At 42.3% G+C, this 22,019-nt stretch overlaps 1 protein-coding gene across 6 annotated transcripts in view; it reads left to right on the plus strand.

The window, feature by feature from the left end:
* The window catches only part of CORIN (corin, serine peptidase), a 311,181-nt gene extending 289,162 nt beyond the window's left edge, over positions 1–22,019 (plus strand). For 3 of the 6 annotated variants that reach the window (XM_074951457.1, XM_074951456.1, XM_074951458.1), the window contains exons 17-21: positions 4,672–4,721; positions 7,813–7,987; positions 16,116–16,387; positions 18,544–18,677; positions 19,893–22,019. In XM_074951457.1, coding sequence (XP_074807558.1) covers positions 4,672–4,721; positions 7,813–7,987; positions 16,116–16,387; positions 18,544–18,677; positions 19,893–20,075 — 814 coding nt within the window. In that variant the 3' untranslated portion in view covers positions 20,076–22,019. The remainder of the gene's footprint in view (positions 1–4,671; positions 4,722–7,812; positions 7,988–16,115; positions 16,388–18,543; positions 18,678–19,892) is intronic. The other 3 variants (XM_074951454.1, XM_074951459.1, XM_074951455.1) reach the window with 3 other exon arrangements.

Genomic DNA, 22,019 nt, shown 5'->3' on the forward strand with positions numbered 1-22,019 from the left:
TTTAACATGGTTTTGGTTGAGAACTTGTCCAGATTTTAGGTGGTACTGTCACTGAAATCTAAGAAAGCCTCTCATTTTTATATATACGCACTAGTATATTGTGCTCATCAGTCCCTCAAGACACACAGAAAAAAACTTAAAAACATGGATAACAATAATTTGGCCTTCCATTCTTAGCAAATCCATAGGTATAGTAAATAAATATTGAGATCTTCATAGCAATTGGTGTCTTGTTCATATTTCGTCTTATTCAAGATGTCTTTCTCTTATTGACTGGGTTTAATGATTTGCAGGTACTGTCAGTCATGCACATGAATAACTTGACTCATAGTGTGAGTAATCCCATTGAAGTCAATGAACCTTGGACTATGTGACACAAGGAGGCAAATGAACTGTAGAATCAATACTACTGGTAGGGAAATGATTCTCTCCCTCCCAAAAACCTACAACAAAAATGTGAACTCTTCAGTTGCATAAACGTTTTCCTTGGAAACTTTCTGCATTTTCATCAAAAGACCAAAATTCTTTTGGCAAAAAATTCTGTTTAATCTAAAAGCCATTTTCTATCAAATAAGTGTCAACAAAAATCTTTCACCTACCTGGAAGAACCAAGAGAGCTTCACAGAGATTTATTTGCCTTCAGATGTCTGAATTTAGGAATGATCAGATAGTACATCTCAGCTGTTGGGTTAATTAATAAAGAAAGAGGTAGTCTCTAAGCGTATGTCTACACTATGAAATTTGGTCAATTTTATAGAAGTAGATTGCGTATGTCCACACTAAGCACATTAAGTTGGCGGAGTGCATCCTCACTACCGTGGCTATCGTCGACTTTAGGAGCATTGCACTGTGGGTAGCTATCTCACAGTTCCCGCAGTCTCCGCCACCCATTGGAATTCTGGGTTAAGCTCCCAGTGCCTGATGGGGCAAAAACATTGTCGCGGGTGGTTTTGGGTACGTCGTCAGTCACCCCTCCCTCCATGAAAGCAACAGCAGACAATCGTTTCGCGCCTTTTTTCCGTGCAGACGCCATACCACGGCAAGCGTGCAGCCCGCTCAGCTCAGCTTAGTGACACCACTGCTGTCGTGTCCTGGGTGCTGCTGGCAGGAGACTGTGCAGTAGGACTGCTAACCATCATCATAAACTGCTTCTGCTGCAACTCTGCTCTGCTGCTGTTGTCTCAATATCGAATTTCTCCATGTTGTCTGTCATGGGCTCCCGGGTATGTGTGTTCTTCCTCGGGAAATGTGCGCGGTACTAACCGTCATCCTCCACCACTTCCACTGCAACTCTGCTCTCCTGCCCTCATGAATCCACCTCGCAGGTCCTCGTCGTTCTCTATAAATATCTATTCTCATGGCATCCGTCGTCAGCCACCACTTCTGCTGCAACTCTGCTCACCTGCAGATGCCATACCACGGCAAACATGGAGCCTGCTCAGATCACCGCGGCAGTTATGAGCATTGTAAACCCCTTGCGCATTATCCTGCAGTATGTGCAGAACCAGAACCTGCAAAAGCAGGTGAGGAGGTGACGGCAGCGCGGTGATGAGAGTGATGAGGACATGGACACAGACTTCTCTCAAAGCTTGGGCCCCGGCAATTTGGACATCCTGGTGGCAATGGGGCAGGCTTATGCAGTGGAACGCCGATTCTGGGCCCGGGAAACAAGCACAGACTGGTGGGACCGAATAGTGTTGCAGGTCTGGGATGATTCCCAGTGGCTCCAAAACTTTCGCATGCATAAGGGCACTTTCATGGAACTTTGTGACTTGCTTTCCCCTGCCCTGAAGCACAAGAATACCAAGATGAGAGCAGCCCTCACAGTTCACAAGCGAGTGGCGATAGCCCTCTGGAAGTTTGCAACGCCAGACTGCTACCGGTCAGTCGGGAATCAATTTGGGGTGGGAAAATCTACTGTGGGGGCTGCTGTGATCCAAGTAGACAATGCAATCACTGAGCTGCTGCTATCAAGGGTAGTGACTCTGGGAAATGTTCAGGTCATAGTGGATGGCTTTGCTGCAGTGGGATTCCCTAACTGTGGTGAGGCAACAGACGGAATGCATATCCCTATCTTGAGACCGGACCACCTTGGCAGCCAGTACATAAATGGCAAGGGGTACTTTTCAATGGTGCTGTAAGCACTGGTGGATCACAAGGGACGTTTCACCGACATCAACGTGGGATGGCCGGGAAAGGTAAATGATGCTCGCATCTTCAGGAACTCTGGACTGTTTGAACAGCTGCAGGAAGGGACTTACTTCCCAGACCAGAAAATAACTGTTGGGGATGTTGAAATGACTATAGTTATCCTTGGGGACCCAGCCTACCCCTTAATGCCATGGTTCATGAAGCCATACACAGGCACCCTGGATAGTAGTAAGGAGCTGTTCAACTATAGGCTGAGCAAGTGCAGAATGGTGGTAGAATGTGCATTTGGATGTTTAAAAGCTCGCTGGCTCAGTTTACTGACTCAGTTAGACCTTAGCGCAACCAATGTTCCCATTGTTATTGCTCCTTGCTGTGTGCTCCACAATATCTGTGGGAGTAAGGGGGAGACGTTTATGGTGGGGTGGGAGGTTGAGGAAAATTGCTTGGCCACTGATTACATGCAGCCAGACACCAGGATGATCAGAAGAGCACAGCTGGGCACACTGCGCATCAGAGAAGCTTTGAAAACCAGTTTCATGACTGGCTAGGCTACGGTGTGACAGTTCTCTTTGTTTCTCCTTGATGAAAACCTGCCCCCTTGGTTCACTCTACTTCCCTGTAAGCCAACCATCCTCCCCCCTTTGATCACTGCTTGCAGAGGCAATAAAGTCATTGTTGTTTCAAAATCATGCATTCTTTATTAATTCATTACACAAATAGGGGGATAACTGCCAAGGTAGTCCGGGAGGGGTGGGGGAGGAGGGAAGCACCAGGTGGGGTGGTGGATGAGGGGAGGAGGGAAGGACAAGGCCACAAGAATATCTGGGGGGGGGTAACCTATTTCCCTTTGTTTTTTCCTAGCCCCCCCCCCCCAGATGTTCTTGTTAAACCCTGGATTTGTGCTAGAAATGGCCCAACTTGATTATCATACACATTGTAAGGAGAGTGATCACTTTAGAAAAGTAAAAACCCATTTTTTCATGCTTTGTGTGTATAAAAAGATCTTCTGTACTTTCCACAGTATGCATCCGATGAAGTGAGCTGTAGCTCACGAAAGCTTATGCTCAAATAAATTGGTTAGTCTCTAAGGTGCCACAAGTACTCCTTTTCTTTTTGTCCTAATATGGAGGACGGAATAAGGCTGCCCTCCCCAGAAACCTTTTGCAAAGGCTTTGGGAGTACCTCCAGGAGAGCTTCATGGAGATGTCCCTGGAGGATTTCTGCTCCATCCCCAGACATGTTAACAGACTTTTCCAGTAGCTGTACTGACTGCAAATGAATCCCATGTCTTCAGGGCAAATTAATCATTAAACACGCTTGCTTTTAAACCATGTATTATATTTACAAAGGTACACTCACCAGAGGTGCCTTCTCTGGCTTCATTGTCCAGGAGCCCGCCTTGGGAGGGTTGGGAGGGTATTGGCTCCAGGGTGATAAACAGTTCCTGGCTGTCAGGGAGAACGGTTTCTCCGCTTGCCTGCCGTGCACTATCCTCCTCCTCCTCCTCACCTTCCTCATCCCCAAAATCCTCATCCCTGTTGCATGAGACTCCCACCTTGCAGGTGTCCACGGACAGGGGTGGAGTAGTGGTAGGGCCCCCCCCGTCCCCCCAGAATTGCATGCAACTCATAGAAGTGGCACGTCTGGGGCTCTGACCTGGAGCGGCTATTTGCCTCTTTGGTTTTTTGGTAGGCTTGCCTGAGCGCCTTAATTTTCACGCAGCACTGCTGTGGGTCCCTGTTGTAGCCTCTGTCCATCATGCCCTCGGAGATTTTTGCAAATATTTTGGCATTTCGTCTTTTGGAATGGTGTTCTGGTAGCACAGATTTGTCTCCCCATACAGCGATCAGATCCAGTACCTCCTGTTCAGTCCATGCTGGAGCTCTTTTGTGATTCTGGGACTGCATGGTCACCTGTGCTGGTGAGCTTGCCATGCTGGCCAAACAGGAAATGAAATTCAAAAGTTCCCAGGGCTTTTCCTGTGTACCTGGCTAGTGCATCGGAGTTGAAAGTGTTGTCCAGAGCGGTCACAATGGAGCACTCTGGGACAGCTCCCGGAGGCCAACACTGTTGAATTGCGTCCACACTACCCCAAATTTGACCCGGCAATGTCGAGTTCAGCGCTAATCCCCTCGTTGGGGTGGAGTATAGAAATCGATTTTAAGAGCCCTTTAAGTCGACGACAATGGCTTCATCGTGTGGATAGGTGCACGGTTAAATTGATCTAATGCTGCTAAATTCGACCTAAACTCGTCATGTAGACCAGGGCTAAAATATGCAGCACCCAATTCATAAAGGCTTTATATAGATCTAAAATAACACCTTTAACTGCCTTCAGAAACAACTGGAAGCCAGTGCAATTTCTGGTGTCCCAATATAATGCTCCCTGTGTTTCATTGTATCATGTGGATTGATTTTGCTGTGTTTAAACAAATGATCCAATTGCTCTTATATTGGGCTGATATAATATGATATGTAAATTGATAATATGTTTTTAATTTTTATTGTTTCAACACTTAGGCAGTCATGTCAAAGCAGAAGCAAAGTGTCCCTTCTCTGTACCAAAAAAGGTAAGAGAAAAACATATAATTCCTGGAACAACATATGAAGAGCATTTTATTTGGACTCTTATGCATGTGTCTTTGATATGTTGAAATATAGTTTCTCAAAAACAAATCTTTAATGTGTATTTCCCTTTGAAATCTGATATACTTTTGTTCATCTATTAGTTTCCCATTAATTTTTTTTTGGCCCCTACATCCAATGTTTTCAGCTTTTTTCCCCTTTTGATGATGAAATTGTCCATTGTATTGGACTAAGGCTGGCTTCTGCCCCCACTAAATTAATTGGGAGTCTTGCAAATAATTTCAAAGGGAGCAGGCTTGGTCCATAATTGGTATGATGATATAGTTACAAGTACTGCATGTGTCATAAATATAAAGGGATGGGTAAACACCTTTTAAAATCCCTCCTAGCCAGAGGAAAAACCCTTTCACCTGTAAAGGGTTAAGAAGCTAGGATAACCTCGCTGGCACCTGACCAAAATGACCAATGAGGAGACAAGATGCTTTCAAAAGCTGGGGGGAGGGAGAAACAAAGCCTCTCTCTCTCTCTGTCTGTGTGATGCTTTTGAACCTGATGTTGTTTTTTACCTAAGAGCAACTAGAGGGGTTTTCTGTCTATTTGCCTGGAGACAAAGGTGTTAGTTTTTGTTTTTGTTTTAGGATTTTGATTTTTTGAACAAGAACCACAGGTCTTAAAAAGGAATTTTGTTTCCTTTGGGCTGCTGAAAAGCAGGTTTTTGGCTGAAAGCAATTAGAGTTTTTTTTTTTTCCTCTGCTTTGGGGCCAGAGCAGAGACAAAAGGGAATTGTCTTTTGTGAGCTGGCGTTTTCTCTACCTAAAGGCAGGGTAGTTAACCTCCTGCAGGGAAATTCACCAGTCTTCACAGACCTGAAGAAGTTTTTTTTTCCTAAGAGCAACTAGAGGGGTTTTCTGCCTATTTGCCTGGAGACAAAGGTGTTAGGTTTTTTTTTAAGGATTTCTCTGTAGGCTGACAATCACTATCAGAGAACATAGGTATCCGGACAGCACAGCAAAATTCTACAAGCCAACGTTTGTTTTGTTTTGTTTTCTTTCTAACTCTCAGGTGTAAAGTTAGTTAAAAACAGAGAGGTTAAGATGACAGACTCCATTCCTGTTCTTTCCCCAGCGAAAGCATCACAGACAGAGAGAGAGGCTTTGCTTCTCCCTCCCCCCAGCTTTTGAAAGTATCTTGTCTCCTCATTGGTCATTTTGGTCAGGTGCCAGCGAGGTTATCCTAGTTTCTTAACCCTTTACTGGTGAAAGGGTTTTTCCTCTGGCTAGGAGGGATTTTAAAGGTGTTTACCCTTCCCTTTATACTTATGACAGCATGTTACATAGTTCTTCCTCAAGTCTTACTTAGGAAGACTCTCTCAGGCTTCTGTGGAAACTTGCCTGAATAAAGACATAAAGATTTGGTCCATAGAGTCTAATGAGAAAGGGTCAGACTGAGATATTAGTGAGTCTGGAGTAAGTTCACTGACTTTATTGGATTTACTCTGGATTGACTGAAAACAGAATCTGTCCCAGAAATTATATCACTAACTGTATGCACTGGTATAATCATCTTTCCAATGTCTTGCAAATGGAACCAGAACCAAAGGATGAATTCCTCTTTTGCCCTAATCTTGTCAATATCCATGTTTTGATTAGACTAAACTTTTGTTCCGGTTGGGAACATCTTTTGCTACCACTATAGTAAGTAAGCTCCTGATATGGTATGTGACCCATTTGTAGCTGTGACTGTCAAGGGGATAATGAAATTTAAAGGCGAAAACTCCAGATTAAATCTAAATGCACAGTGGATTGTGCAAGTTTAAGTGGTTTGAAAATACAGCAATTCTTCAGTTGGATGTTAGGTTCTACAAAATGAAAAAGCTTTCTTGAAGAACATTTTGAATAAATATATTAGCCTGATGACAAAGATTAATCATAAAGCATGACCTGGATCCAGGAAACTACTCAAAGTTTACTATTACCAAAAAAAAGTCATCTTGTAGGACTCTGTAAGGTTGTTTGCCTCTTACATGTAGTACATATAGAGGACTTTAAAGCAACACAAAGGTCCTTGCCCCCTGAAGTTATTTGAGGGAACGTGCTAAGAATTTAATAGTTACAAATCAACATTGTACTAATTTATTTCTTCATCGCTAAATTCCCACATATATGCAAAAACAGGATATCCTCCCCTGGGGAAGGATTCCAGAAACTGATACTATTTCAGCCAATTCTCTAAATTGGGCAGTAATAAAACAAGAGATTTATAAGAGCCTGTCACATTACAATCCCAGAATTAAAAAGGAGAACTAAAAGAAAGGGATGAACATATTTTTAATAGGTGTGTAGCTGACCAGCAAGTTAATGGAAAACTTCTTGTCAGTGAAATTTATAACAATATGATATAATTTCCAAGGGAAGTGGTGGATATTTAAAACTAGAATGGACAAAGCACTAGAATAGGCATTGTAAAAAATGAATCTTCACTGGCAAGCTATATATGAGCAAATAGCTATTTTTCATTTGAAATTTCCATGAGTAGAGCAAGTATTATATATCCTGCAGATAGATGCACATCCACACTTGGACTTCTGGGACTGGGCAAAGGCTTTCCAATGTGCTACTCCAGTGCCACTTCTGGGCTGTAGTCCAGGGTAGCAACAGCATGCTGGTAATTGACAGGTGATGCACTGATATAAAAATAACCCTCTTGCCCAAGGATAGGTTGATAGCTCTACTTCTCAGAGAAAGCCAAACTCTTCCAACTTAGTCTGGCTCCCCCCCCCCCCCCCGCCCCGTTTGTCTTATTTGGGAACCTAAATAGGTCAAATTAATCCCTGGGCTCAGTCCACGGAAGTGAAAGGAGGGATGAATTTGGCTCATTGTATACGGAATTCAACACAGTGTGTTGTTTTTATAAATTCTTCCCATAAGTGCGACATAATTTCGTGAGTTTTATAACTTCATTCCGTATAGAGAAATCCCTTTGCAATATTTTTTTCAGAGCAGATTTTGAGAACGTTCTATGCACGTTGAATTTCGTGGCAGTGAATAACACACGGTATCTTACATTTCTCGCTAGATTGTGGCCGTCGCCCTGCAGCTCGCATGAGCAAGAGGATCCTTGGTGGCAGGACTAGTCGTCCAGGACGGTGGCCTTGGCAGTGCTCTCTGCAGAGTGAACCAAGTGGGCACATATGTGGCTGTGTTTTGATTGCAAACAAATGGGTTTTGACGGTAGCACACTGCTTTGAGGGGTGAGCAGAGCTGAGACAGTTTTACTGTTGACGTACAAATGGCTAGTTAGACAAATAACTTCCACGTAAACATATTAAAAAAAAAAATCAGATCTTGTCAAAACAGCAAATCTCTTTTTGGAGACTAAAGAGACAATGAATGTTATTAAATGATTTCAGCTGAGGGTTTGACTAGTTTTAATATTCACTTTGATACCTAAAGTTGATAAAGGCTTTGACTTTCAGCTAGGAAATTCATAAAAAACTATCCCTTTCATTTATGATATTTTACTAATGTGTCTCATATAACTATAGAGTAATAAATCTTCTCACTGAGAGCCAGAATAAAAATAACACAAGAATACAGGGACAGTGGTAGCTGTTTAACCAGAAAAAATAAAATTGACACTTCGCCACAGTGGTATCTGAGATGATGGAGCTATTGCCTTTTCTAACTACAGAGAAATGCTATGCTATCTCCACTGTCATTATTAAAAAGTCAGCACTTACCATAGAGTGAAAATTTCTAGTATCTGAGATTTGATACCACAAGGATTTTCTGTTTGAAGCACAGGAACCATTGATGCACCTCAGGCACCAGACATGGGTGTCAGTTTAATGCTAATCATGGTATCATTTTGATTAAACAGAATTTTGGGTGGAAGTTTATTACCTTACTTCCTGTTTTGCACCAAGTCCTGTTAATTAGATTTCTAAAGAGAATTAAAATGTGTTTCAACAGTTAACATGCTTTCCCCTCATATAGTCTAAGTACATTTCTGCTGCACAGCTTCTCAGCTCATTCATCCCTAATGGGAGATGCCTCTCACCTGTGGAGTTTGGAGATAATTCTGGAGTCTCCAGCAACAGCACTGAACGAAGTGCCACCCTTCAACTCAGGCCACCAGAAATTCTGCTTCTGGCAGTAGAACAAACTGGTGGCTCAGCTTCTCCTGACCCCACTTTGTTTAAAACTCTCATTTGTATTCATTTTTGTGCAGTAGCAACTTCATCTCACCTTCTAATTCCCCTTACCCTTTCCTGACGTGAGGAATCACTGGAACATTGAGGCTCCTTCCCTCTGATGCAGCACCTTTTGAACAGGCTCTCCCTCCCTCCCACCCACCACAGCAGCAGAGAACCCCTACAAGCATTGAGCCACATCCAAAGGGTGCTGTAGGCAGCTTTTCAGGAAACTCAAAGGGTGAGCTATGGCTTACTGCCACTGACCCTTGCATTGCCAGAGCATGGGGCTTCAGAGGGAGAGCTATGGCCTGCTGCCACGGGTTGCCAACTTGCATAGAGTTTTGAGCCAGACAGCTGTGCCAGGGCTTCATCCGCCATCCAAATCCATGACTCCATCATGGGAAGTCTCACCTGGAGCATGAGCATTCGTACAGAGGAGAACCCCCTCACATCTTAGCGAGACTTCAGGTTTTAAAAAAAGTCAAAAGCAAGTGTCCCTTTTGTAAGGCATTAGTTCGTATTGTTAATGAGCAAGGGGTGTAAAAATCAGGGTTTGAACCCTGTCTCCTTTGCCATCTCACCCTGAGGGAGGGTTTGTTGGGGCTTCTGTCCTCTACAGGACTTTCTCACATCTTGCTGTATCAGGTTCAATGCCCCTCCCCCACTCTACGCCATAGTCTGGGCAGGCAGAGAAGCCTGATACACCTAGTGAGCCCTGCCTCAGGCTGCAGTGTGGTGAGAATTTGTGCCTATCAGGTTGTCAGCCTGCAGACCCTCACTCTGCCAGGGAAAGGGGCTAACGGTCTGAAAGGTGAGAAGGGGTCTCTCGCTTCCCTTCCCCCTCCCTATCGACTGAGTAAAGCCTGAGAGTGACACTAGGTTGCTCCTGAAGTACTTACCAGGGTGATAGCCAGCGTGGGCAGTAGGTTGTGGAAATAGCCCACCAGCTAGCCTTCAAAAGAACACCAATCCGAATATTTGTTCCAGTACCCATCCCAATCAAGTGGTCCCTAGGCCAGGATGAATAGCATGCTACCTCCCTCCTCCCAACAACCAGAGAAAGTCTCATACGCGCACCACCAAAAACTAACAAAACCCAAAAAAACTCATGACTCTCACAGGGCAAGAAGCCAGTGGCTCACAGAGAATGCATTAATAATTATAAAATATTCTCCTTTAAGCAAAATTAGATACAGAGTTTCCAGTATGTGCCTGCTTTAAGAACATCATAAGATCTGAATGGGGATTTCTGGTTAAAACTAAATGTTAAACTATGTTATATAAAAATGGATGAAAATTCCATAAACTTTGGGAAGCTACAGCTGGTGCAGCAGTAGCTCCACCAGTGAAAGACAGTCAAAGCATAAGAAGGGGGCTTCCTTCCAAAAGATCCCTTATAGACTATAAGAGTGAAATTTCAAAGCTTCAGCTGTGGCCATTCAGATCCTATCCTTAATAAGGAAAACCAACTTGATGAGCCTCTTGCTTGCTACTGCCTAGGGGTGTGATTTTTGCTTTGAATGTCAGAGGTCTCAGGTTCACATTCTGGTCAATGCTGGGAGCAGTGTGTAAAATATTATTTCTTTGGAATATTTCCTGGCTCTTGATGTGATTTGAGATGAGCATTGCCTCCTAACTCCATGGCTACACCATGAGTAGCAATCACTCGTCTTAAACAGATACCTTGTGCAGCCAAATTTATACATGAGCGGCTATGTGGGGAAAACTTTGGAGAAATTAATATCTGAGAACGCTGAGCGGCCTCAAGCATCTCTGTGAAATCCAGCATAGCAATCTCTTGGTCACCACCAACAGGGTATTCAAGAAGGGACTATTTCTACTAGCAGAGGAAATAAACTGGAAGAGAAACTCCCAGGGAAGACCTGGATTTTTTTTTTCTTCACAAACCAACAAACCTCAGCATGACAAAGACAAAATGGGCATTGATGTATGACAGCTCACAGTTCATGTACAAGACTCTGCCTTCTGATCCACCCTCTGCACCCAAAGTCTTAAATGGCTTTTAGTAGTTACCCATCTATACATATTTATGGACAATTTCACAATCCATTTCCTGTTTAGAGAAACAGACCCACTCATAACTTGCCAACTGCTAGAAAGGATTCAAATACACCAGTTCAAAATCAAGAAGGGCTTTTTGAGCCCAACAGAAAACTGTCAAAAAAGATGAGTCAAAAAAGGCCTGGCACGGGTCATAATTTTACCACCATGGTAAAGATTTGCAAAGATCGAAGAGATCATTGCAAAAGTTGTTTCTACCAGCAGCCAGCTATAGCTAACTGTCTCCACTGACTAGGTTTATGCATCAGTATCAACCTGTGCATGGGATTTCACACAATATGCCTCCGGAGATTCCTTCTGAGGTTGTAGAATAACACAGCTGATGCAATGCAAAATTAGGTGTCACTCTTGGATCATGTCTGAATGCCCTTTTATGGGCAAGTACAAACAACCTGCTGACAGCTTACTCAGTTTTCACTTATAGACCTTTGCATACTTGCTACAAAAGCAAGCGTTGCAAGGCGGGGTGCATACTTGGAAGAGATGATGATTCAGGATTTATGGTCCCTTACTTAGCAGAAGGTAAGCATCCAGCTCTCTGAAGCTCACACCTTGTGCTACACAATTTTGCAAAATCTCAGAGAACATATCCTTTTAGTTCACTTTGACACTTCTAGCAGGCTAGCAGCAGAGTGGCTGAACAAACACATATAGGAATGCCCATATTGGATCAGACCATAGCATCCAGTACTTTGTCTCTGTTAGTGGTCATACTAGCTGCAAGAGGAAAATGCAAGAAACCCCATAGTGGGCAGTTACAGAACAACTTGCCCCCCAGAGGAATCTTCCTCCTATGTAGTTAGAAGTTGGTTTATGATCTTAAAGGTGAATGTTTGTATCCCTTCCAAATCCACTAAGTAGCCAGAGGTCAAAACTTCTATGAGACATTTGAAATAATGTCTTGGTCAGAGAAGAATTTGCTGTGTTTAAAGACAGTTCACATAAAGGGTACAGAAAAGAAGTAGCAAGAGCTGAAGTTGTCATCCTAGCCCTCCACTGGTTTGGACTGAATAGACAGTCAAGGAACTTTCACGGCATCTGTGGAAAAGAACAGACCTCTTGAAGTAGGGACACCTCCTTCATCCTGACCTGAACCATCTAGTTAACAGCCTACACATCAGAAGAGAAGTGGAGTTCAGCAGGAATTCTCTGTAGCCTCATTGATACATTTTGGTATCTAGACAGAACTTAATGAGAAAATTTTAATCATTGATGTGGTCAAGTTTCATTTCCGGTAATGAAGGGAAACAGTAAGCTCCCTCTGTACAGTGCCCAGCACAATGCCACCTTGGCCTCTAATTAATGCAATTAATAATCCCAAAGTTCTGGTGATCTTAGCTTCATTAGAGTTTCTACTGAATGGATGGTCAAAATCCTGCAATCAAGCACCATGAAAAGTTGGTATCAGCGCTAGTGGCATTCTTTATACAGCTATATCTGACTCCACAACTGAGTATCATTAGGCGTCAAGATTGATCAGCCTGGCCAGACTAGACAAACCTGTGGCTGGCCTTTCTTGTTTTGTTCCAAGCTTCCACATGTTTTTGAAAGGATGCAGCATACATGTGCAGTCCTAGCGATCTAAAGACATCGCATGGATACACACACCAGTCCTATCCTGTTCATCTCATTTACTCTAAACACCAGGGTCTGAGGGCTTCACAGTTGCTACGGGCAAGATGTTAAAATCCTGGGCCAGTTGTCATGCACAGAGGGCATCAAGGCTGCCCTTGAAATGGGTCCTAGTGGCATTGTGGAAAGAAAGCCTCTCATTTACACAGTAGGTTTCCATTCCTCTGTAGTAACATCTTTTATTAGAAAGTTGGTGCTGGGTTGGTTCCTAAACACATTACAAAGTTGTGCTTTTATAGAGAGGGAAGCTCTATTTCTGCCTATTATTCTATTGTAACAGTAATTAAAATTCCACTTTATCCTCCTTTCCACTTCTCCCATTTCTGTGATTCACTGCTCGCTAGTCCCCATTGCAGATGAACGAGGAAAGGCGTTATGTAGCACAATGAGACATTTCTTACCTGATACATTTTTTTTTTTCTGTTAGTAGCTTCTCTTCTCATACAACCCACTCTGGAAGACCAGAATGTAACTTCTAACTTACAATACATTGATTTTTTTCCTTTAAAGGGAGACTTAAACACAAGTCAACCAAATTTCCTCTTAATGCTGTTTATCGGTTGCTGAACTCTTTCTATAGTTTTGGAAGAACTTCTCGGGTAAGCTGAGTTGAAGGGCGGGGCTTAGTCCTAGAGCCCTCAGCAACAACATTGCAGAACGTGACAGTTGAGAGGTATTATCCATTAATGATGATTGAGGAGAGAAGCTGCTTGGGGAAGTTTTCATTCTATAGAACTTAGACTTTTTGAAGTGGTTCATTTGTCCCTGGATAGATCTATACTGCATCAGTGTGTACCTAGTATGTTTCCTTTAAAAGGACACTGTGTCCCAGAATGGATCCCAAATGCCGGCCATTTGAAATTGCTGGGATGAAAAGGTTTGTAAATTTCTATGCCTATATCTTGTTTGAATCTGACACTGTGAAATTACAAGAAATGGGTTATGCTCACTCTTCTGACCCTATAGTGGCACCAAACTATAAATGTGAGATCTTATGTTGTTAAATCATTTTAAAAGTATACTTTCATAAATTGGAGGGCCCAGTCTGTTTCCTTTATCTGTTTGACATTATGATGTTGTATTGTGGATTAAGATGGTCTGAGGAAAATTATTTTAAATTGTGTCAGTCAAAAAAAAAAAAAAAAGCAATTAAAGAGGAATTTTAAAGTGATCTTAAAATATAATATATTTTTATCCTGAGACTTATTAGTTAGAGGCATTTTGGCAAAGAGTCAGCCAGGATGCAGGGACTATGTGTATACAAGTGTTGCAGCCACTCGCAGAGAACATTACAGCAAATGTGCTCTCAGATACTCAGACAATAGCGATGAGACTTCATAAAGCATCTAGTCCATCTTCTTGCCATTGCTAGTGTTTCCTCATTATGTACCCTATGGTTTTGTTGAGTCTATTTTGCAATAAATCCCATGAAAACGCCTACGATCAATTTAAACTAACCAAGAGGTTTTTTTCTGTTGGAGAATATATTCATGTTGTGACTTTTCATTGCCCATGGCTCTGCATTTTCAGAATCCTTCCTTGCTTTGTTCCCACAAGACACAGTAAGACATAAATATGCCTTGTGGTTTGTCGTCATACAGAGAGCCATGACGGACAAAAAAAGAGTCTGCAATGTCAGCAATGGCATGTTACCTTATTTTAATCGAAAATAACATTTATTATGCAATCAGAAAACCACAGTGCTGAGAAAGAGTTGTACTTTTGCATTTTCACGGTTTCTTTCTGCCACAGTCTCTGTAAAGGCAGCCAAGCTTTACAAAACCATGTTCAATCAGCTATGTAAATAGTGAATGCTTCCTTTTTTTTAAAAGCCACAGGGAAGTCGGAGAACCTGTGACTTCCCACTAGCTCTCACCATGTGATTTAATACTCTTAGCCTCTGATACAGCCCACATTTTAACATGGCGGTTCGCATGCAGCTCAACTGATGTTGGTTCAGTCCTCTCGACACTATTACTTCCCCTTCCTCAACTGCAAAAATCCACAAATGTCAGTAATGATGGCTACAATTTTTAAAAAATACAATCATGGAAACGTAGTCTTAAGCAATCACGGCTAAACGTCAAATTGAAATGTGACCTTCAAACTTAGGTTGCTGACACTTGACATCTTGAGGCCTAACACCTAAAGCTGGACTGTTGCCGTGAACGACACAGCTTTCATAATTTCCATATAGAGCAGGGGTGGCCAACCTGAGCCGGAGAAGGAGCCAAAATTTACCAATGTAGATTGCCAAAGAGCCACAGTAATACATCGGCAACCCCACATCAGCTCCCCCCACTCCCGCTGCCTATAGAAGGAGCTGCATATTAACTTCTGAAGAGCCGCATATGGTTCTGGAACCACAGGTTGGCCACCCCTGACATAGAGCAAAGTGATGTGATGATTTTTTTGATACTAGCTGGTGGCTGAATACAAGGACAGCTCTCTTGTTTGAGCTGTAAAGTTAAATTCAGAGTTGCTTGAGTAGCACATAGAAATCAATTGCTTAGTGACAAAGCAGGAGAGAGGCAAAAGACCACATTAGTGGATTTCCTAGCCCTGCCCTAATGATACTGAGCATCTTGACGGCAATAGGAATTGAGGGCACTTGTCACATTACAGGAGCCAGGAAGGACCAGCCTCCACCAAAGTTAAAATATATACAGCCTCTTCTTAAAAATAATAGCAGACCTCAGGGAAGGGGCAAGGCAATTTGATCTAAGTTATGTTCTGATGTGGTGCCTCTTGTTCAAAACAGCATATGCACTGTTCTTGTGATTTGCACTAAAAATGGCAACATGAGTGATTATTTTGGGTATAATTTTATACTAGTGATTTGGTGACTATCCACCCAATTATGGTTCTGTAACTTTTGCTTTTTCCAGTATTTTTATTCAGGAATTGTTTTCTAAAATTTGCCATGACCTAATTGCAACCTGAGATTATTGTTCTTCCTTTTGCACAAACTAACAAGAGAAGGATGGTACTACAGCTAAAATACACGGATGGGAGTCAGGAGACTTTGCTCAGTTCTTCCATCTATAAAACTTTCTAACCTCACAAGAGTGAGGAAAGAGTGAATTCATGAATGTTTGAGCACTGAGGCCTAGATTCACATGGGGGGACTTAGGCGTAAGTTTTTACTGGTGGGTATATGCAAATCCAGCTAAGGCACAGTGGAATTCACAAAACTTGACGTTCTGCTGGCTCTCTCTCCTGGAGTCCCCTGGTGAATCTAGCCCTGTGTTCCTTGGGTGGAAAATTTGAAGGAAAGAAAGTATGATTGTGTGTTTTTTGGTGAGATCTTAATTTTTAGTGTAACCTCAAAGTAATATTTCTGTTAGTTCTGTAGTACCACTTGTGTGTTCAGTGCATTGCAGAAAGGTATCCAGAAGTCCTCAATTATACAACTGTGTCTAAAAGAACTGTAGGGGGAAATTTACAATTTTTTCTTTCTCTTACAAAGGAGAGAAAACGCTGCAGTCTGGAAAGTGGTGTTTGGTATAAACAATCTGGATCATCCATCAATCTTCATGCAGACACGACTGGTGAAGACTATTATCTTGCATCCACGCTATAACAGAGCAGTAGTTGACTATGATATCAGCATTGTAGAACTAAATGAAGATATCAATGAGACAAGTTATGTAAGGCCAGTCTGCTTACCCAGCAGGGAGCAGTTGGTTGAGCCAGATACCTACTGTTACATCACAGGCTGGGGACACATGGGCAACAAAAGTAAGATGAATGCTTTCCAGACTCTTCGGAGATATCTAACCTTCTACTAACCTGATCAACTACTTGGCTCCAATTGCAAACCACTGTGTCTACCTCTAGTTATATACTTGTGCCTTATTAGGCCACTTGTACATAATCTGCATGTATTCACAAAAGGCTATACCTGTGGCTAGAGCTTAGCTTGTCAAAGGCAGGAGCTGTTAAAGTCAGGCTGCTAAATCCATATTTCAGCAGCTACATACATGATGTGATTTTTAAGAGTACTGCCCATCTAGGAGCTTCTACTGAGGAAATAGCCTGAAAATCTTGGCTATAGTCTGTTACTTGCTTAAGCTGCATTTGAAGCTATATTGAGAGTGTGGCAAATGATCAGAGGACGATAATGTTAGCCGTGTGCAAAGCTTCAGGCTCAAATCTTGGCTTGTTGCTTGACTAAACAAGATTTATTTATTTATTTAACCAAAACTCTCCATAGCATGCTGTGGCACTATTTATCCCGCCCTCCACATAATCCCCAGGTGCCTCTTTTCTAACCAGAAAGGTTTTGCCTTGTTTTTGTTAATTGTAAGGGCCAGGGTCCCATGACACAGAGCAGAGGGAAAATGTTTGTGGCTGCCCTGGCTCTGAAGTACCAGTGATGTGGAAATATTTCTCTTTTTTAGTTATTGTAATCACGAGCAGGGGAAGGAGGTAAGCCCTGAACTCTGGAGAATAGGAACATAACATGGTATTCAGGCTCTAGTGGGCATGTCAAACATGGGGTAATACTATTCATACCATTCCTTTTAAAACTGAAACATGTTCTACAGTCCAGAACAATGACTTAAATGCCACTGACTGGTGTAGTCTGTTTGCTAACAAGAAATCCATTCTGTCCGCGTACGCCTACTCTAAAGGTAGCAGACCTAATGACGCAGTGATGATCTTTCATACCATTGGTAAATGGCAAAACGTTGTTTTTTTGCTCGCCCAAGCAGTCATGTTGTCAATGACATCAGTTTCAAAGTTACAGGTTACTAAGCACCATAAAACAAAGGTGTTCATCTTGATTGCATAGTGGTTAGTACTTTGTACTCTAGGTTTAACAGTTTCCCTTCACCTTTGAGTTTTGGCAAAGACAGCAGGCAACAAGCCTGCATTGGCCCCTTTGGGACAGGATGAATGGTGTGATAGGTTTTGCTCTTCTCTGATACGCTCTCTGAGGGTTCATCAACCCAAGAATTTAGTTCATGGCAAGTCTAGCCCGCTGCACACTAAGTGGCGGTGTGGATCATGCCTCTATGCACTAAATGTTTCCTAGTGTACTTTGAGTTGCTCCTGTGTCAAAATGCACTAGAGAACTTTTAGTGTGTAGGAGACAGGTGCACACAGACCATGTGTGCAGGCTAGATTCACCCCCCAGCTTGCCATGAACTAAGCCTTCACATAGACCCACCCACCCCGAGTAAAGCAATCAGCTTTGATGGGTTTATTATACTAAGCATGAGGGTGACAGTGTTGTTGTGGGACATGGCTTTTGAGCCCCAAGTATATGCTCCCTAATTATGTCTTCTTCCCAACCCCCAATCTCAAAAGTCCCATAACATGTCTTTTAAAGTAGCAGCCGTGTTAGTCTGTATTCGCAGAAAGAAAAGGAGTACTAATGGCACCTTAGAGACTAACCAATTTATTTGAGCATAAGCTTTCGTGAGCTACAGCTCACTTAGCTGTAGCTCGCAAAAGCTTATGCTCAAATAAATTGGTTAGTCTCTAAGGTGCCACTAGTACTCCTTTTCTTTCTATGTCTTTTAAAGGCTCCCTCCCCAGTCTGTCAACTCTAAGCCTGGTTTAGCTGGAGGCACAAAATAAAATGCTCACACCCGCTCTGGAATAGAAGGTGGGCCAATCCCCACACCTATACCACTGTCCTGTGAGCTTGAGAAATGTGAATCCCTACTTGTGGGAGTATATGAAACTACCCCCCCTTACTGGCGGGAATGGGGGAAAGAAGCTTTTCTTCTTATATTAAATACACGTTTAAAGCTAATTTTATTATCATTACTATTTTTAAGTTTAGCCTATCATAGTAGAAAAGAATGTTGCAATCTTAACTAGCAATGAATATAAGTATTTCTGTATATTACAGTGCATACTTTAATACAAATTTTTTTTTCCAGTGCCTTTTAAACTTCAAGAAGGAGAAGTTCGTATTATTTCCTTAGAACAATGCCAGTCCTACTTTGACATGAAGACCATCACCAGCAGGATGTTATGTGCAGGCTATGAGTCTGGAACTGTAGACTCTTGCATGGTAGGCCTTTTTCTGAGTAGAAACATGAAGCAGATTTTTTAAAATAAAAGTCTAAGAACCTATGGTATTTCAATGGGCACTAGAGGTTAGTTTTGATACAGAGGTAACATTAATTTTCATAGTACTTACTTAGAAATGGACTCAAACATTTTTGACCAATTATTTATTTCTATTAATTCATAATCCATTTCAAAGTTGATTGTACTAAGTCTGCAAGTTTCACAGATTCCTTGACTTTCCATGATCTCTGAAATCGCTGGTGCGCCTGGGCCGGGGGCAGCCCCTGCCTCAGTTGCTGCTGGGGCAGTCTCCAGCCACCGTGACACCCTCACCCCAGCAGCAGCAGAGTTTAGGTATGGTAGGGGGGAGGGGAGGGGAGGTGGCGGGCTCTAGGGAGCGCTTACCTCCGGGGTGCTCCCCAGAAGCAGCAACATCCCCCTCAGCTCCTAGGTGGAGGTGTGGCCTGGCAGTTCTGCATGCTGCCTCCACCTGCAGGCATCACCCCAACAGCTCGCATTGTCTGCGGTTCCTGGCCAATGTGAGCTGCGAAGCTAGCACACTGGGTGGAGACAGCATGTGGACCTGCCTGGCCATGCCTCCGCCTAGGAGCTGAGCAAGGGGGAATGTCCCCACTTCCGGCAAGGCACAGAGCTAGGTAGGGAGCCTGCCGGCCCCGCCATTTCCCCCCACCCTCCAGCACCAGCAGGGGTCCTGGGCCGCACAGTGGCCTCTGCCCCCCCCCCCCCCAGCACCCATGGCACTCCCAAGCTGCCCCTCCCCAGATTGAGTCAGGGCTATATAGTAGAAGTCATGGACACGTCACAGGCCGTGAATTTTTGTTTACTGCCCATCACCTGTCCATGACTTTTACTAAAAATACCCGTGACTAAATCGTAGCCTTACTTATGATCTACTGCTTGGAGCCTCTAACTAGTAGTATATGTTAAGTAGTAGGCTGATTTTTTTTTCTTTCGTTTGTGTGAATATTAAATAGCTAATTTTTTGGTATGAACATACCAGCCAACCAAACCTTACTGACATTGTTTCAAAATATTAGCTGTCCAGTTTGTATGCTGTTTTCTAGATTAGCTGAAACCCATTTTTACAGCTGCATTAGTCATGAAAAGCAGATTTTATAGAAACTCAGATATAGCTCGAGTCATAATGGCATTGGCTGTAACATCCATAGGTTGTATTTTTTCTCTCCCATTACAGGGAGACAGTGGAGGACCTCTTGTTTGTGAGCAGCCTGCAGGACGCTGGACATTGTTTGGTTTAACCTCGTGGGGCTCTGTCTGCTTTTCCAAAGTTTTGGGACCTGGAGTTTATAGCAACGTGTCACACTTCATTGAATGGATTGAAAGACAAATATACATTCACACCTTTCTACTAAACTAAGGCTAGTGGTGTGCTGACATACAAGAGGCAAAGATCATTGGCCTTTGAGCATTGAAGATTGTGCAACCAAGGCACTTAAGAGGATGTTACAAGCTCTGTGTTGTTGATGAGGAGGTATGGAAAATGCAACATAAATGAATTGATTAAACTCTCTGCTACTAAAGATACTCTGGGGCAGGACTACTATTTTTGTAATCCTTTTTGACTTTTCTGTTAGCTGCATGTGTTACTATTCCAGGCATAACAGAAGGCTTAAAGAAAGAATCAACCAATTTTCTGCCTTTCAGACATTTAAATTAAGCTATAGCACAGACTTAGTAAAACTATAAAACTTTGGGGGAAAAACAAACAGTAGCACCTGCAGTTTCAGCCCACAATTCTTCCAGTGAAGAATTAAACCAATATATTCTCAAAAATGACATTGAGGTCTATATTAAAATTAGCCCTTCTGCTACCTTGAGTTTGCTCCCATGTGAGCATAGCAGGGCCTTGTCAAAAACACAACCGGCATGGGAGAATATGTAGTTCTTTGAGACAACTGGTAAGTGGATGTTTTAGATACTGGCACACTACAATTAAGTCACATAGTTCAGACTACTGTTAAGTGAAACATTTACCTCTGAAGTTCAGTACCTTCTGTATTGATTCACCTAATGTAACATGTACCAGATAGTGTCCTATAGAAATATTAACTGTACTCAAATATTAATAGTGTTATGGATTATTAAACTACTTTTAAGTCACTGGTGTATTGCAGTTTCACTATGAGAAAGAAAACCCAGTGACTTGACAGTATATCTCATTGTAGATTATGGGTTTAGGGGACAGCAAAATAACTCTCCCCTGACCTCTAAATAATACAGCTGTGTCCAAATTTCTCTAGTTCAGGGCTGCATCTGACTCACGAAAGTTGAGATAGATTGTCGACATCCTAATCTCAAATGCAAAAAGGTGCAGAAATTACAACTTCCATTAGCCCAGGCTCCATCTTTTTCCACAGGACCAGGTCCTCAGCTGGTGTAACCTGATATAGTTCAGTTAAAGTCAAAGCCACCATATTGATATAAACCATCTTAAGCTCTGGCCTTTAGTGTGTAAGGGCCAGTTGGACAACCTTGCACTAATAGAGTGGAACAGGATTTTCAGGAAGTTTTGTTTTCAGTATTAGGAAAAAAATGCTGTCATAAAACGAACAGCCTCTCCTGCCATCTCTGTTCACCAAAAGATGTACTTAAAGTTGGCTTTGATTTTATTGTAAAGCACTGGAACACTTACAGCCATTCTATGTATATGTAAGCACTGCCAAGAATTAATATTTAAGGTAATTTCTTATTTCCTCATTGATTACTTGGGCCTTGGCCTACAACCAGTTTTCAAGCAGAACTTCCCAGTAAAATAAATGAGTTCTGATTAAAAGCTGGTGGCACCATATAGCCCACTGAATATAATCACCTGTGTTAGGAAATGATGTGTCCCAAGCGGCACCAGAAAGGAGCAGAAGTTTTTTTTCCAAATCATTTCTGCCACAACATTCCATGTAAAGACAATATTTGTAATTTTATAAATGTACTTTTATACTGGTTTTCCCCTTCTATATGTGCACATGATAATATTGTATGTAGGTTTTAAAGAGTCAAATTTACTCCCTCCTTCCAATGTATTAGTCCTTTCCTGTGTATTGTCATATCTATGACCATGAGAATTATCTAACACTTGTAGCCCCATTTTAAGGTGATAAAAACACATTTGTTGTTTCACTCCTGTCACAGCTACAGCTCCACATGGAATTAACAACTAGGCAGATGTGTTTATTTCTACCCATATTTAACAAATATGTACAACAATTTTCCAATAATTTCTGTGATCTAAAATAAACACGTTTTTATTCTTGCCAGAGACTCAGTTCAAATGGAAGAAGTTAGAAGCAAGACTATACCTCTACTC

The sequence above is a fragment of the Natator depressus genome, chromosome 4 (assembly GCF_965152275.1).
Source record: "Natator depressus isolate rNatDep1 chromosome 4, rNatDep2.hap1, whole genome shotgun sequence".
NCBI lineage: Eukaryota > Metazoa > Chordata > Testudines > Cheloniidae > Natator > Natator depressus.